This window comes from Natrix helvetica, assembly GCF_964273705.1.
Source record: "Natrix helvetica genome assembly, chromosome: 2".
Lineage (NCBI taxonomy): Eukaryota > Metazoa > Chordata > Lepidosauria > Squamata > Natricidae > Natrix > Natrix helvetica.
The window spans coordinates 30,728,907-30,745,527 of NC_138552.1; the positions used below are offsets into that span (position 1 = coordinate 30,728,907).

General features: G+C 39.0%; 1 protein-coding gene across 3 annotated transcripts in view; it reads left to right on the plus strand.

The window, feature by feature from the left end:
- The window catches only part of IPO11 (importin 11), an 83,811-nt gene that overhangs the window by 29,316 nt on the left and 37,874 nt on the right, over nt 1-16,621 (plus strand). For all 3 annotated transcript variants that reach the window (XM_081944134.1, XM_081944133.1, XM_081944135.1), the window contains exons 17-20: nt 8,242-8,275; nt 8,404-8,444; nt 8,903-9,019; nt 12,106-12,219. In XM_081944134.1, coding sequence (XP_081800260.1) covers nt 8,242-8,275; nt 8,404-8,444; nt 8,903-9,019; nt 12,106-12,219 — 306 coding nt within the window. The remainder of the gene's footprint in view (nt 1-8,241; nt 8,276-8,403; nt 8,445-8,902; nt 9,020-12,105; nt 12,220-16,621) is intronic.

Below are 16,621 nucleotides of genomic sequence, written 5' to 3' on the forward strand. Positions count from 1 at the left end.
CTCTGTGGATTTTTAAATGTTCTTTATGTAACTCAGAAAATCTGAAGTAGTTTCTCCCCCCCCCCCCCCCAGTATCCGATCTAACTGAAGGTGTATTCAGTTAGTATTCAGAATAACATTTCTGTGCTAAGGCAATTAAAATAGATAATCTATTTTAGTACCAAGCCAGATGAGTGGTTTGAACTCAAAGTAATCATGCACCATTTACATTTTGTTGTCCATTGTGTAATTTAAATAAACATAAATATGAATTTTGCATGTGGAAAAAGTAAGTATACCCCTCATTTATCACCCTTAACATACCTAAAATTAGAATCAGGTGCACCAAATCAGATTCAAATGAATAGAACATCATGAGAGAGTAATTGGAAGGCACCTATCTTATTTAAACCTCAGATTTTAGTTTGATTTGTTCTTTGTTTTTTAACTGGTGCATCATGATGCCTGGATTGGACGAGTTCTCTAAGGCATTCAGAAAGTTGATTATAGAGTCTGGAAAGGGATTTTAAAAAATTGCCAAACAATTGGACATCAATCTTGAAAGATTGTCTACAAGTGGAAAGGATTCCAAGCTCAGCTGTCCCAGCAAGTCCCAGCAGGTCTCTAGAAATTCCCTTGCGTTTTTGGACTTGGCTTGGTCTAGGATGGTCACAGTTTTCCAATTGAAGCCATGGTTAAATCTGTTCATGTGTTGTGAAATTACAGAGTTTTCATCATGTCTTCTGACTTCTAGTTGGTGTTCATGGATGCATTCTGCCGATCTTCTATCTGTTTGTTCTTCCTAGTAGTTGTTGCAGTCATTACACTGTATTTTGTAGATGACCCCTGTTTTTTCTTCTGGGGCTGCTGGTTTTTTTTTTGTTTTGTTTACGTAGGATGTTTTTTAAAGCTTTAGTTGGTTTGTGTCTTATGATAATAGTGATCTGTTGGTTGTTTCTGAGCTATTCTTGATGTATGGCAGTGTATTCTTTTTAGGACTTGTGTTGGTTATGCTGTATTGTGTTGAGTGGTCAGGTACTTTTTGACAAAGTTGCGTGGATATCTACTTTGTTGGAATATGTTGTATAGGTGCTCTGTTTCCTTTTTCTGTTGTTCAGGGTTGCTGCAGTGAGTTTGTGTTTGTCTAAACAAAATTCTTGCGCAGCTCCTCTTGTGGGAGGTAGAGTTGTTGCTTTGGTATTGGAGCACTTGAATGATATGGTTGATTTTCCATACACTTGTGTTTCTAGTTTGCCATTGTGGTCTCTGCTGATCAGGATGTGCAGGCCAGGTAGTGAGTTGTTGTTTTCTTCTTTTCTGGTACATTGTATTCCTTTGAAAATGTTGTTGATGATTCTGTGGGTGTTTTCTAATTGATCCTTTTTTATTATGGTGAAGGTGTCATCTACATATCTGTCTTGGGTTATATTTGTGGAAGTGCTATGTCTTCTAGACGTTGCATAACAATCTCTGCTATAAATCCTGAAAGTGGTGAGCCTTTGATTTGACAAAGGATTTAATTTAGGCAGATGTTTATGAGACCCATAATCCTGATTGTTTCAATCTTTGTATATTTGGTTAAGGTAGGGGTGCTGTGGAGCAGTGTGGTCATCGATTCTTTGGCTAATTCCAGATCTGTGGACGTGAACACAGATGTGATATCAAATGGGACCATGGTTTTGTCCTCATCTATATAGTCAGGTCTCTGATTGTTTGAAAGCACTATAGTGAAGAGTTGATTGAGTACTTGCTTCATCTTGTGAGGTGCCCAAACTTTTTTTAATTCTTTTGCGAATTCTTTTGTAGTTAAGGATCCTTAATAATGACATAATTTGAAAGAGTGGTATGTCAGCCTTGTGCATTTTGGAGCATCCTTAGAAGTGTGAGAGGATAGGTCCATTGCTGCTTATCCACCACTGTTCTTCTTTGGTAGTTTGGCCTTTCTTATTGAATCACTGAGAGTTTTCTTGATTCAATTGTCTAGTTTTTGTATTGTGTTAGAATTGTATCTGTGTATCACCTTTATTTTCATATACTATTTTAATAAAGATAAAACATTGATACATTTACTTTTTCACATGACTGTACATATCTTCATTTAATGACTACTTCATTTAGTGAGTGTTCATAGTTGCAACAGTGATAAAAACAAGTAACTTTGCAAACAATCCTCACATATATGACGTTTGCAAATCTGTAAAGCAAAGGAAAGCTGTAGTAAGGTATAACCACAGCTGCGATTTCATTTAATGACTACTCCGCTTAACAGCCAGAGTGCCAGTACTAGTTGCAGTTGCTAGACAAGTACTGTCTGCATCATCAACTGCTGCAGCTGCTAAGCTATTAAAATCAAATGCTCTGCCTTCTGCTTTCATCTATATATATAGACATCTGTGTTTTTGTTTCAGTTGTTTTAAACAGTCTTTAAGGTGACTCTGTCCATCCCGTATTATTGTAGTTTAAACAGAATGTCATTGACTAAAGCAAAAACTGTTTCTCCAGAGTAGAGTTCATGCAAAGTACTCCTAACTATATCAGTTGTAATTCATTCCTGAGCTTTCTCAAGTTTAGCTGCTTCCTTTTCTTGGAGTGCTTATTTCTTACCTAAATTAAGATGCAGCTTCTTTGTCCTGAATGCATCTCATGTTAACTACATTCCTCTTTCATTGTCAAAAACTTGACATTCAATTCCGTGTGCTACAAAATACAGCAAACCTATCACAGAAAGCCTTAAGGAGGTCATCTTTGTATGTCCAAAGGGTATGTTTGCTTTGTATTATACCAAGAAAGTCTTTGATCCATAAGAATCGCTGTGAGTAATGGTAGGATGTAACTATCACAGAGAAAGTCTGAGGATGTATTTTCACTAGTTGCCAGTCATTTTTAGACTGTAGTTATTGATTCATCTATTCAGTATTCAATAAGGTTTGTGTGTGGACAGCCTATCTTTACCTGAAAATCTTTTCTCTTTATTAGGAAGTTAAATAAATGAAGTATAATTCAGATTCATTGATAATTCTGACTGGCAGGGAATTCAAGTAGCAGGAAGAAAAACCTTGCAGAAAGCTAACATTTTTAATAAAAAAAGATAAGACATAGTGTGAGGCATATCAGTCTGGAGCAAACCAATATTCCATATAGTAGTTTCTAGTCCAGACTCCTTGCACAATATTATTATTTTTTCTATCTTCTCAGTGAGAATATTGTCAATAACAAAGAAAGAAAATAAAGTTTGTACACACTTCTTCATTGTATTCAACCTCAAAAGTTATTCCCAAATTTGAATGTTATTAATTTATATTCTACCATTTCAAATCCTTACAAGTATGGCAAATATATTAGCCTATGAGGAGTTTTTTCCAAAGATGTTTTCTTTTTATAAAATATTTAATGAAAACTGTTCCGCAGATCTTTTAAATATACAATTTTGAAAGGTAATCTTTAGATATTTAAATCTGCTATTCTCATTTTTGTAATGTATCTCCCTCTTGTGAAATTTTCTACTTACTAAAAAAGGGAATATAATAAGCTACCAAAGAAGAAAAAGCAGAGCTACGTATTAGTGAAATAGACTAAGATTTTGACAAGCAATAACAGATAAAAATGATCATCTGTTTTGGCACATTGTTTCTTGCTCTTCAGATAAATTTAGTTCCAGTCCCAATGATTTAATCACTTTAGAGTCCTAGATAAGATAATTTGACATTGTAAGTGCTCTTTTGGATGGGCTAGGAGTAGAGCCTTCTCTGTGATGGGCGCAACCCTCTGGAATGACCTCCCCCCCCCCCGATATCAGAACCACCACCGACTTCCACTCCTTTCGACAAAAACTGAAGACTCACCTGTTCCGTTTAGCTGGCCTGGCCCATTTATAGATTTATAGTTTTATTCTACCTCCTGGCAGATATTTTAATCGGGTATTTTTAGGGTTATTTAAATATTGTTTTTTAACTACTTTGCTTCGATATGTACAGTTTCTTATTGCCTCCTCTTTTGTGTTTGTATTTTCTATCTATTGATGTGTTTTTATTTGACTGTACACCGCCCCGAGTCCCTTTGGGGAGAGGGGGCGGTATAAAAATCTAAATAAAAGTAAAGTAAAAGTAAAGATGATTTTGATTCTTACCCGGCTTGGTCCCTAATTACAGAATCAAAAATCAAAAAAGTAATGTCTCACTTGAAAAGTGGCAAAATTTCTGGTAAAGATGATTTTGTCAAAATTACTGAAAATAAATCCTAATTGCCAGACTTCTGTGTTAGATATTACTCTTAATAACATTCCATCATTCTTCAAAGAGTAGCCTGATTTTGTCACTTTCCCCACATATAAGAAAGGTGATAGCAAAATCAGGCCAATATTGGCTGGTTATTTTCATTTTTTTAAAAAGAATTTATTAAGAAAATGTAAATGATTGCCCAACTCATGGTAACGATAAGTTGCTTAGAAGAAAAAACCCCAGATAACAAACCCAATAACCGTCACCCTCCCAGTGACAACAATCAAACAAACCATTGAGGGGCTCTGTATTGCCCTGGGATCCCCAGGTGCGCTAGCAAAAGCATATTTTCAGGGCCTTTCGAAAGAATATCAAGGTGGAGCCAATCTTATGACTGCAGGGACAATGTTCAACAGGGAGAGAGTTACCATGGAAAAGGCCCTTCTTCTTGGTCCATCCAGAAGGAACTCCTTGAGAGAGGGCACCTGTAACATACCTTGCCTCCCCAGTCTGGTGGGTCAGATAGATGTAACGGGGAAAAGATGATCCTTCAAATAACCTGACTTCAGGCAATGGTAAGGCTTTAAAGGTGACAATTATTGTCATTAATTGCCAATTTTTCTACTGTACACATTTAGATTGAATGTATTCAGATAAATGACTTGACTTCTGAACAAGCAGAATTTAGATCAGAATAATCAAGTGTATCAATGAACAGTTTTGCACCTTTTAGCTGAAAAATACTTGCCCTATTAAAGAAGACCTTTATGTGACATTTATTTAATAGTCTTCAGCTCAATTCCTCAGGAGAAATTATGGAGAAAATTAGTTGTCTTCTTTCAGCAAGAAAATTAATCGCCGTCTTCCATTAATGGACCACAATGCAAATTAATCACCCTCAGTCCTATCAAACAGGGCATTATTCTTTTTCCCTTCAACTTCTACATAAAGGACATTATTACAGACCTTTCTGAATAAGAGTATCACTCTCCAACATTTGCCCACCACCCTATTTCAAATCTCTTATATGTCCCTTTATCCCTACCCCAAACTAGTCTGCATACTGTAAGTGACTCGGGTTTTTTTTTTATTGCCCCATCGTTCTAGGGAAATTCTTAATTCCCTCAGTTACTCCACAACTAAGTTATTCAGTTACTCACTATTGCTGCAGAATGCCCTGCAGCAATAGAATTGTATTAAGTAAATGTTTTGGCTTTCATGTTATTTGGTGCACAACTCAGTGTTTATAAGTATAACCCTGCTTTAGAAGTTGTTCAATCTAAATTTCTGAAAGTCATATTTCCTGTCCGTCTCTGATTCACCTTGTGGAAATATTATCACTTGGCCTGGTTGAAGTCTTAATCAAACTTACACAAATGATTTGGGATTTAGAACCTCAAGTGAAAATGCCAAAATCATCCATCCCAATTATGGCATAGCTGTATGTTCTGCGAATGATTCCTATATATATCTTTAAAAGATTCTGCATATTTCACATAGGAGATGTCATGAATTGTCATAGTACTTCTTATTTTTTTATTTATTTTTTAAACAGTTTTATTGTTTTTTTAAAAAGTTTACAGGGAAAAAGGTAATGGAAAGGTTACAAATTTTGGCAGTTGCAATGTGCGGTAGGTGCCCCCTCCCTCCATACTCAAAGTATACATTTACACAAGATTCATCACTAAATAGTAACATATAGTCAGCATATAAATTCAATTAATAATTTCGGTCAACTTATGTCAAGCAGATTTTCTTATTCATTTTTGTGATCTGAGTTTTCTCGGTATTGCCCCATCTCCCCCCGCTGGCAGAGCTCCGGCCCCTCCCGTGTCCTGTATATCTGTTGTAGAGTTATCTGGTTTTTCTAGGAGGGCTTTGTTTTTTTCCATAAAGGCCTGCGCCTCTATGGGTGTATTAATTCTAACTCTTGTGTCCTCCCAGAATACTAGCATATCTTCAGGCATCAGCCATCTGAACCACACCCCCTTCTGGTATAATTTCTTCGCTAATTGCGAATAGCTTTTTCTTTTTTCCCTCACTTTCTTGGGGATCTGTTTCAGAATGGTTATTTGCCTGTCTTGATATTTCAAAGCTTGCCCCCTTTGTGCACTCAGAATTTCATCTCTTGTACTTTTTCTGAGGAACTTAATGTGTACCTCCCTGGGTACATTGTGTGTTCTAGCATAAGCTGAGTTTACTCTATAAACCAAGTCTAGTTCCCACCCCATCTGTTGTTTCTCTTTCTGAATATATTCAGCCAAAATACTTGTCATAATGTCCCTTATGTCTTCATCATCTTTCTCCACCACATTTTGAAATCTAAGATAAAAGGACATTCTCTCAAATTCTATTTTCATCTGTTGGGTATCAATTTCTTTGTTCCCCTTCTGCACCCCCTCCATCCCCTCCCTCATCTCAGCCGTCCCACCCTCCAAAAGATCCAGTCTCTGTGAGTTTTTATTAATTTGGGCCTGGTTCTCTTTAATTTCTTCTTTCATCTCTTTTAGTTGTCTTTTTATTTCCTCTTGTCCCTGTAGAAGTTGCTGAAACATTTGTTGAAATTCAGTCTCTGTAGTTTTAGGTTGCATCAGAGCTGTTATCGGTTCCGGCGGCTAACGGCGACGGGCAAGCTTTGCTCGCCCCGCGCTTTCCTGGTGGGCTCCCCACTCCTTGGGGGGCACAGGATGCCCTGTAGAGGCTCCTGCCGGAGGAGCGGCACCGCGGGGGATCCCCTGGATCGGTGGCGGCCGGGGGGGCCCCCGCCTCGCTCTAGGCACTGGGGAGCATGATGGGGGACACTCCGGCGTCTTCGCTGCGAGGCTGACGGAAGAAAAAAACAAGCAGAAGAACCCGGCTGCGGTGCGGTGAGGCGAAAACTCCCTCTCATTCCCTTTACTAATTTGGAAAAATTGCCAGCAGTCTAAACTTCACCTCCGGCTTGGCTGGAGCAGCGTGGCTGGAGGGAGGGGGATTCCCCCCCCCTCGGCAGGCGGCTTGAAACAATTTTGCTCTCAGCCCCAAGGGAAGGAGGAGGGGGGAGAGCCAACTAATGATGTCACGCTCCTACTAATGGCGAATTTTGAACTTAAATCTACAATGGAATGATGATCTGGAAAGTTTGGAAACTTTGAAAACTTTATTATGCCTCTAAACCCGAAGCTGGCAGGGCAAGATGGCACACTTCCGTTGTCTTTATGAACTGTGAAAATTGACTCCACCTTTAAAACGTCAGGCTTCCGGTCTTTGTCTCTGTGCTACTCGGACAAATCTCTTGTTGATTGCTACCTTTTGGACTCCCTGGCATGAAAAACTTTACTCTATTGCCAGTGTGACTAGAAAAAACCCCATCTGCCTGGACCTTCTGCCTCCTGGACTCTCCTGGCTACCCCTCTGACTGATCACTCTCTGCATTGACTGAACTCTTTATTTCACAAACAGTGCCTCCTAAAAAACCACCTCCTGGGAAGCCTGGCTTTGCTGCCTCTGCCCCGACATCTACAACATCCAGTCCGAGTACACAATCAACGATAACAGCTCTGATGCAACCTAAAACTACGTCATAGTACCTCTTATTGAAATTACACTATAGGCAAATATAAAAGTCTGATCGGTTACAGAGATTGACAGTTATTTATGTATTGTTAAGGCTTTCCACCGTACCATCCATTTCACCTGACACTTATAATCCCAATTGTCAGAAATGTTAATTTCTCTATTATCAAGAAATTATAGTCTTGCTTCTGCAAGACCCAACTTCGGTACCCACTACATAAAGGTTGCCAGGTTTCTAGCTTTTGCTTTCAAAAATTGATTGATGTTTCTTCTCATTTTAAAATGTTTCATATTTTGTTTTTCCGCATTTTAAAATTTATATTTGTGTATTATTGGTCTGTGACTGTAAATAAATGATTTGTATTTATAATCTGTTGTTTAGCATCGACTTAAGAAGTAGAAGAATTGGAATATAAATGTTTTATTTAAAAAAATTTATACTGTAAGCACTCTGGGCAAAATATGTTCTGATTCAATTATTTTCACTCAGGTCCGTATTGAGACAGCAACAACATTAAAACTTGATATCCTTTTCCTTGTGTAAATTATTATGATGTAACAGAATGCTGAAAACATTTAGATTGGGTTTTGGGTTTTGTTTTTGTTTTAAATCATGAGATACAGGGTTCAGTTTTTCTTAACTCAATTTTACCAGTGGATGATTTTGAATTTAGGACTGACCAGTTTTTACCAGTAAGTATTTTATCTAATTATAAGTAAATATTTCAGTTGAAAGGTGGGGATATTTGCATTATAAAAGTTGATATAGTAGTATGTATTGTGCACCTATGAAAGTTTCTAATTTTTATCTTGCTGATTTATAGAAGAACACATTTTTAGTTATCTATTTCTGATAGATATTGTATATTTAATGAGCTATTATCATTTCAGGTATCTTAAAACTGAATATGAAGAAATGTAATTCACAGAAGAGGCATGAGGGACAGAGAATAAAAAAAAGAGAAGAAGAAAAACTAATTTTGAAATAGGAAGTGACTGTATGAATCTTAGTAATGTTTAATACGATTTATAGGATTAGATTTGTGGCAAAAGATAGACCAGATATTTCAGATATAAAAGTTACTCTTATTAAATATTTGGGATCACTAACTGAAACAACTATTTATTAACAGCCAACTTTTTTCTTATAGTACTTGGAATCTATGTTTACGTTGCTCTTCAAACTTCTTCAAGAAGTTAGAGAATGTGACACAAAGATGCATGTCCTCCATGTTCTCTCTTGTGTAATTGAAAGAGTCAATATGCAGGTAAATTTCATTTTTTTTCTTTCATTTTTAAATTCATATTAAACTTTAAAAAAGAAATCAGATGACATTTCCTTGAACTTGTTGAACCACATATTATTTTAATTTGTTGAATTTTTTAAATAAAAATGCATTTCAGCCATTAAAGTTCTATAACAAAACTTTTTCATAGTTATGATTTCTGTTCTCTTTCCTAAATAAGTAAACAAAATACGTTATATCAAGCAATTTATTTATTTATCATGTTTACATCATTGCCCATTTCACAAAAAGTGATTGAGTGAAAAAATAGTACAGCAAAAAACAAACAAACAAACAATATGTCAAACACAGACATTTTTTTAAATGGAGCACATATAAGAGATTCAGTCAGCAATGGAACATCAACAATGGATCTCACCAGTCCCCTAAGATTTCCAGGCTTGATGACAAAGTCAGATCTCGAGACACTTCTGGAAAATAAGTTTGAGGTTTACAACTTAGTTTGAGCACATGAATGTTGGTTTGGGTGTGTTTTTCTTAATAAAATAATACCCCACTTTCTATTTTAGCCTGTTTTATAAAATCACTAAGCTAATACATTAAAAATGAAATGCAATAAACATAAAATTCTTCAAAAATATATTAGCAAATTAGTAAAGCTTAAGAGAAACTAATGGATTAATATATTTTAGTAGCCACGCTACATTAGATATCAAAATATCCTAAAGGATACAGTATTCCCATTGTTTGGGTTGAAAGCCTATATTTGAGTACATTAAGTGAACTATGAGATGAGTTCCATAGACTGAATTTTCATTGCTCCTTTAAGCTCTGATGAAACATAGAATAAGATTCTGTAATACCTGCAAAACTTTAATAGTATTATAGTCCAAATCTTCAGGTATTTTACCTAGCTTTAGAGGTGAAGAACCATTTCCAAAACAAACAGTCTGATCTGCCTGCCCCAAATTAAAAGGATACAATTCTCTCTTGCATGGTTGTACAAATACAGTACATAACTGAGAATAAGAAATCTCTAGTCCAGTGATGGCGAACCTTTTTCGCCTCGGGTGCCAAAAGCACATGTGTGCGCGCTATCACACGAACTCGAGTGCCCACCCACATAACTTTATGTCCCCCCTTCACCTGTGTGGACCGCACATTTTTGCGCAAGGCTTCCTCACCACTCCCTGCTCTGGCTGCTTCCCCTTGGCTAACACCCAGTGAGGGGAGAAGTTGCTCTGCCACAAACGGGCAGAGATTGGGGTGGGGGTGGGAGGATGCTCAAGTGTGCTCCTGTGTCAAAAAACTTTCCCTTATCATTCTCCTTTGTAAAGATTGGGCCCTTTTTACTATGGCAGGTGTGAGTCCAGTTGCTAAATTTCCCCCTTCTATTAAAGAGGATCCTGGGCACTACAGTCAATAGACAAATGAGGAAGGGAGCTGCTGGCACAGGGGAAAGACAAGTGGCAAGGAAAGAAGAAAAAGCAGCTTTTTTCCCTCAAGGTAGCTGCTCTGTTTCTCCCCCTCCGTGTTAGCACAGAGGATCCTGCCTGGTCGCTGCAATCAAAAGGGAAATGAGGAAGAGAGCTATCTGCATGAGGGAAAGACAAGCAGCAAGGAAAGAAGAAAAAGCAGCTTTTTCCCCTCTAGGTGGCTGCTCTGTTGCCCTTTTCTCCATTTCAGCACCATTCCATGGAGCCTGCCCCACCCATCCTCGCCCAGGTCCTCGCTTCTCCGAAGCATTTCTTTGCCTGTATAATTTCCCCTCTGTAGCATTTTTCCATCGTGTTTCTTGCCATTTTGGACAGGAAAACAAAGTTTGTGGGACTAAAAAAAAACCCCTTCAATCAATCAATTCCAACTTTGCGAGATCTCTCCCCCCCCCCCATTTCCCTTTGGATTCCAGCGATCAGGCAGGATCCTTTTCAGTAGCGGGGGCATGGGGAACAGAGCAGCCAGCACGAGTGAAAGAATCCTCTTTTCTTGCCGCTTGTCTTTCCCCCGTGCTGGCAGCTCTCTCATTTCCCTTTGGATTCCAGCGATCAGGCAGGATCCTTTTTAGTAGCAGGGGGGGAGGGGGGAACAGAGCAGCCAGCACGAATGAAAGAAGCCTCTTTTCTTGCCGCTTGTCTTTCCCCCTTGCTGGCAGCTCTCCTCATTTCCCTTTGGATTCCAGCTATCAGGCAGGATCCTTTTTAGTAGCAGGAGGGGAGGGGGGAACAGAGCAGCCAGCACGAATGAAAGAAGCCTCTTTTCTTGCCGCTTGTCTTTCCCCCGTTCCGGCAGCTCTCCTCATTTCTGGTTTGCATTGGGCTGTTTTTTGCCCTTTGGAGGCTTTAAGGAATCCTCCGGAGATTAAAAAAAAAAAAAACTATTGAAAATCAGCTGGCCAGCAGGTGCATGCACACTGGAGCTGACAGGGCAATGGCTCACGTGCCCTCAGAAATGGCTCCACGTGCCACCTGTGGTAGGCGTGCCATAAGTTCGCCATCACGGCTCTAGTCTAAGGATCAAATACATGCTTTATAATATCATACGCTTCCTGTGGTGCTCTTCTTCCCTTTCCTGTTCCCTAAAGAGCTGTTGAAGAGGAGTTATGATTGATAGTTAGGTTAAATGTTTTCTGTCAGAAACACTCTCTATCCTGCTGTGGTTTTCTGAAGGAAGTACCACTGGAAATAATTGCCTTGGCCGAAATGTTCCCTGATATCCATGCCTGTTATCCATCCTAGAAACAATACTTAGTTCTCAGTTTGAAAGTTCAAGAAAATCCAGTACTGATTTTTTACACATTATTTATGAATAATATTTATAACATAATTTAGACTTGCAATAAAATATAAACTTTTTTTCTAGAGCTTCTCTTATAATTGTTGTAACGATGATGCTAATTCTTAGACAAAGCTGTATTTGTGTCACTTGATTTTGCATATTGTTTTCTTTAAAAAAAGAATATGAAATTGTTTATTTTCTTGAACATGCAGTCATGGAATTAAGATGTACATATGTTGATACAATAAATTAGTTAATTTCTTAATTTTTAGATGTAAGAATTTAGATTCACTTCACTCTTAAAAACAATATTACATTGCTTTTGATTACAGATAAGACCTTATGTAGCATGCTTGATTCAGTATTTACCTCTACTTTGGAAACAAAGTGAAGAACACAATATGCTGAGATGTGCTATTCTGACTACCCTAAATCATCTTATTCAGGTAAATTCTTCTCTTTTTTTCTTCCATGTATTTTTAACTTACATAATATTGATATCCCAGTAAAATTTAATATCAGACTAAATATTACAGTGTACCTCAACCTCTAAAGGGTTAGCCTAAAAAGGAATGTTATAGTGTTGTTCAGGTCCTTTTTCTTTCTCTTTGCTTTTCTTTGCTTGTGAGATTTTCTTGTGCTGTGCATAGTTAAGCAATAAAACAAGTAAGGCTTGTTTTGAATGTGCACATTTTATTACATTATAATAGTACAGGCAATATTTCTGTGGCCATGGAACAAAAGTAATGTGAGGATAGGGTCAGAAGGTCATTAAGTAGGTACGGTTAGTTCATATATGGGCAGTGACCATGTTCCCTCTAAGCTGCGCGGGTGCGCGGGTGCGCACTTAACAGGAAAACACAGCGCAGCAATTTCCAACTGCAGTGCAGTGATTTCTAATGTCACAGCATAACATTTGGCAAACGCCCAACTTCCCTTCCCCACCCATCTCCAAAATCAAAAACTGCTGCTTGACCTGCCTCCCCATGAAAGCACCCACTCCCAGCCTTCTCCTGGGTGGGGGTGGGGGGGAGAAAGAACCCGGACAGTAGTGGATCAATGCATAGAAAGGGGGGGGAGACGTGGAGGATTACACCCCCCCCCATCACATATAATCCTTGATATGTGTCCTACGTTCCACTCTTTTTTAAAGCCTTCTAACTGATTTGTAATCCCTTCCCTTTTCGGAGAAGAAATAAAAGTGGGCATAATCCGTTTCCTCCTCCCCAGGCACAATGGTTCATTCCCCCTGCAAGCTCTGCCTGCGGCAAACAGCCGGTGCCATTCGAGAAAGGGGGGGAAGAAACTACTCACGGTGTTAATTGGGGGGGGGGAATAATAATAATAATCAACAACTGTGCTCCCCCGACCTTTTAAGCTGCCAGAGGAAGTGCTCGGATTGCCTGGTTTAGCTCCGTTTTGGAAGCGGTTTCGTGCCTGCCACCTGGATGGAACCACTTGATCTGGGAAGCCGGGGGGAGAGGAGGAGGAGGCTAGCTTTGTCTCTTGTACACTCTCCTGGGGAAGCAAATGGTATCGCATACTCTAGTCCCATTCATTTTTTGCCTCTTTCGCTCCGTCGACTGCTTGAGAGCATCCTCTGTGGAGCTGCCTGGGAATCATGTGCTCTGCACAGTCCTGTTATCTGTTTCTAGCATTTAAGCTAGATTCCCTCAGATTTATGGTCGAGTAGGCGTGCATCTATCTCAGTGGTCCCCAAACTTGGCAACTTGAAGACTTGTGGACGCAACTTCCAGAATTCTCCAGCCAGCTATGCTGGCTGAAGAATTCTGGAAGTTGAAGTCCACATGTCTTCAAGTTGCTATGTTTGAAGACCTCTGATCTATCTACTTGCTTTCCCCTGTCCCCTATGCTGGCTGAAGAATTCTGGGAGTTGAAGTCCACATGTCTTCAAGTTGCCAAGTTTGAAGACCTCTGATCTATCTACTTGCTTTCCCCCGTACCCTATGCTGGCTGGAGAATTCTGGGAGTTGAAGTCCACATGTCTTCAAGTTGCCAAGTTTGAAGACCTCTGATCTATCTACTTGCTTTCCCCTGTCCCCTATGCTGGCTGAAGAATTCTGGGAGTTGAAGTCCACATGTCTTCAAGTTGCTATGTTTGAAGACCTCTGATCTATCTACTTGCTTTCCCCTGTCCCCTGTCCCCTATGCTGGCTGAAGAATTCTGGAAGTTGAAGTCCACATGTCTTCAAGTTGCTATGTTTGAAGACCTCTGATCTATCTACTTGCTTTCCCCCGTACCCTATGCTGGCTGGAGAATTCTGGAAGTTGAAGTCCACATGTCTTCAAGTTGCTATGTTTGAAGACCTCTGATCTATCTACTTGCTTTCCCCTGTCCCCTATGCTGGCTGAAGAATTCTGGGAGTTGAAGTCCACATGTCTTCAAGTTGCCAAGTTTGAAGACCTCTGATCTATCTACTTGCTTTCCCCCGTACCCTATGCTGGCTGGAGAATTCTGGGAGTTGAAGTCCACATGTCTTCAAGTTGCCAAGTTTGAAGACCTCTGATCTATCTACTTGCTTTCCCCTGTCCCCTATGCTGGCTGAAGAATTCTGGGAGTTGAAGTCCACATGTCTTCAAGTTGCTATGTTTGAAGACCTCTGATCTATCTACTTGCTTTCCCCTGTCCCCTGTCCCCTATGCTGGCTGAAGAATTCTGGAAGTTGAAGTCCACATGTCTTCAAGTTGCTATGTTTGAAGACCTCTGATCTATCTACTTGCTTTCCCCTGTCCCCTATGCTGGCTGAAGAATTCTGGGAGTTGAAGTCCACATGTCTTCAAGTTGCCAAGTTTGAAGACCTCTGATCTATCTACTTGCTTTCCCCTGTCCCCTATGCTGGCTGAAGAGTTCTGGGAGTTGAAGTCCACATGTCTTCAAGTTGCTATGTTTGAAGACCTCTGATCTATCTACTTGCTTTCCCCCGTACCCTATGCTGGCTGAAGAGTTCTGGGAGTTGAAGTCCACATGTCTTCAAGTTGCCAAGTTTGAAGACCTCTGATCTATCTACTTGCTTTCCCCTGTCCCCTATGCTGGCTGAAGAGTTCTGGGAGTTGAAGTCCACATGTCTTCAAGTTGCCAAGTTTGAAGACCTCTGATCTATCTACCATGCTGCACTATTTGGAACCGATTGCGTAAAGCCCCTGCCACCAGCGTGACAAAGTGTACTCGGAATGGTTGTTAAAGAAAGACAGACATGAGAAACTGTAAGATGAGACAGGCTTTCACTGAATAACAGTGTACATTACCGTAAACACTATTCAATTATTTTAATATTGCAGACTTGCAGTATTATAAGTGATACTGATATTATATAACACTTTTAATTAAGCGGGTACCCTGAATAAACATAACTTTGAGTTTCAACTAACACTGATTTCGTTGTTGTCTTGGGTGACATCTGTGAAAAAAATTAAGGTGCTCAGGCATGAAAATGTGCCACTCAAACACTATACGTTTCCACTCACACTAAAAAAAAAATTAGAGGGAACATTGGCGGTGACTGGTGTTTAATGGTTTTTAATTGTGATAATCCTTATCCTGGGGACTGCATTATAATTTATATGAATTTCTCATACCAAAATTCTAGGAAAAATTGCTGTGAATTTTAGCATTCATGATAGAAGGTCACAAAAGCCGGGGGGGGGGGGGGATCTCAGGGATCACATGCAGATTGCACACACTTGTTCAAGAGGAAAACTCAGGAATTCCTCAAGACTATAAAGATTGTTTTAAAAGGAAACAAAAAACCCAATACAATAGGTTTAGAATATCTTTACTTCCCAAATCATAGCTAAAACCTTTGTTTTGAAAAAAGAAATGTTGGAAAGATTCCCTTTCATTTCTCTTGAAATGTTGTCTATAATTCAGAGAAGGGAGTTTGTTTTAACTTCACCTGCTACAACCTCCCTAGTCTTGCTTCCGTCTCTATATACATACTTTGGAGGATTCTGCAGAACTATTCCACCTTTTTTCTTATTCTAAACTTTTTTCTTTTGCTTTCACTTCACTCTTATGCCTTGTGTTTCAATTCTTCTGAATCTCAACAAGTTCATCTTGTAAGATGAGAGCAGGTTTGAATTCTTTCATGAATCTTCCATTGTTAAGCTTTCTACATTTATGTCAGTGCATATTTCATATAATGTTGATAGAGAAGGCTGCCTTTTTTCTTCTGAAATAGAAGAGTTGATCTCTATTATGGAAAAATGTAGATCATTATACACTGAATGAAACCTGACCTACTTAGTACTTCTAGTTCTTGACCAGTGGAAGATATGTTCTGCTATCCAAAGTTAAAAGGTACTGACGCTGCATCTAACATCCCTTAATAATAGTTATTAATTCATTTGATAAAATAATTTAATTGGGTGCATTTAATGGGACTTGTATTCCATTAGAAACAACAGATTAGCAATATTTTCCAAAAACTTGATATTTATTAATCATTGCATTATTTATTTGGCATAAGTGGATACTTTATTCCTCTCTCAAACCATCTACCTGTCCAAAATGTGAACATTATTTTCCTCCAAAGAGTGTCCTTTTTCTTTAAAATGAAGGTATATTCTGATTCTGGTCTTGTAGTGCTGCTTCTCCTGTGCTGGGTCATCTTCTTGTGTAAAGTTTCTCTGCTTGGTTTCTCCAATGTAGAGCTCTAAACACTCCTCCCTCCACTGAACTGCATGCAGTACATTGCTCTTCTTATCTTTTGGTGTCCAATTTTTATCTTTATAAATAAATACCTTAAAACAGGTACTTGAGAAACACCACATACCTATGTTCTTCAAACCCACTAACAAAGTGGTTCCCAACCCGTGGACTGCAGTCCA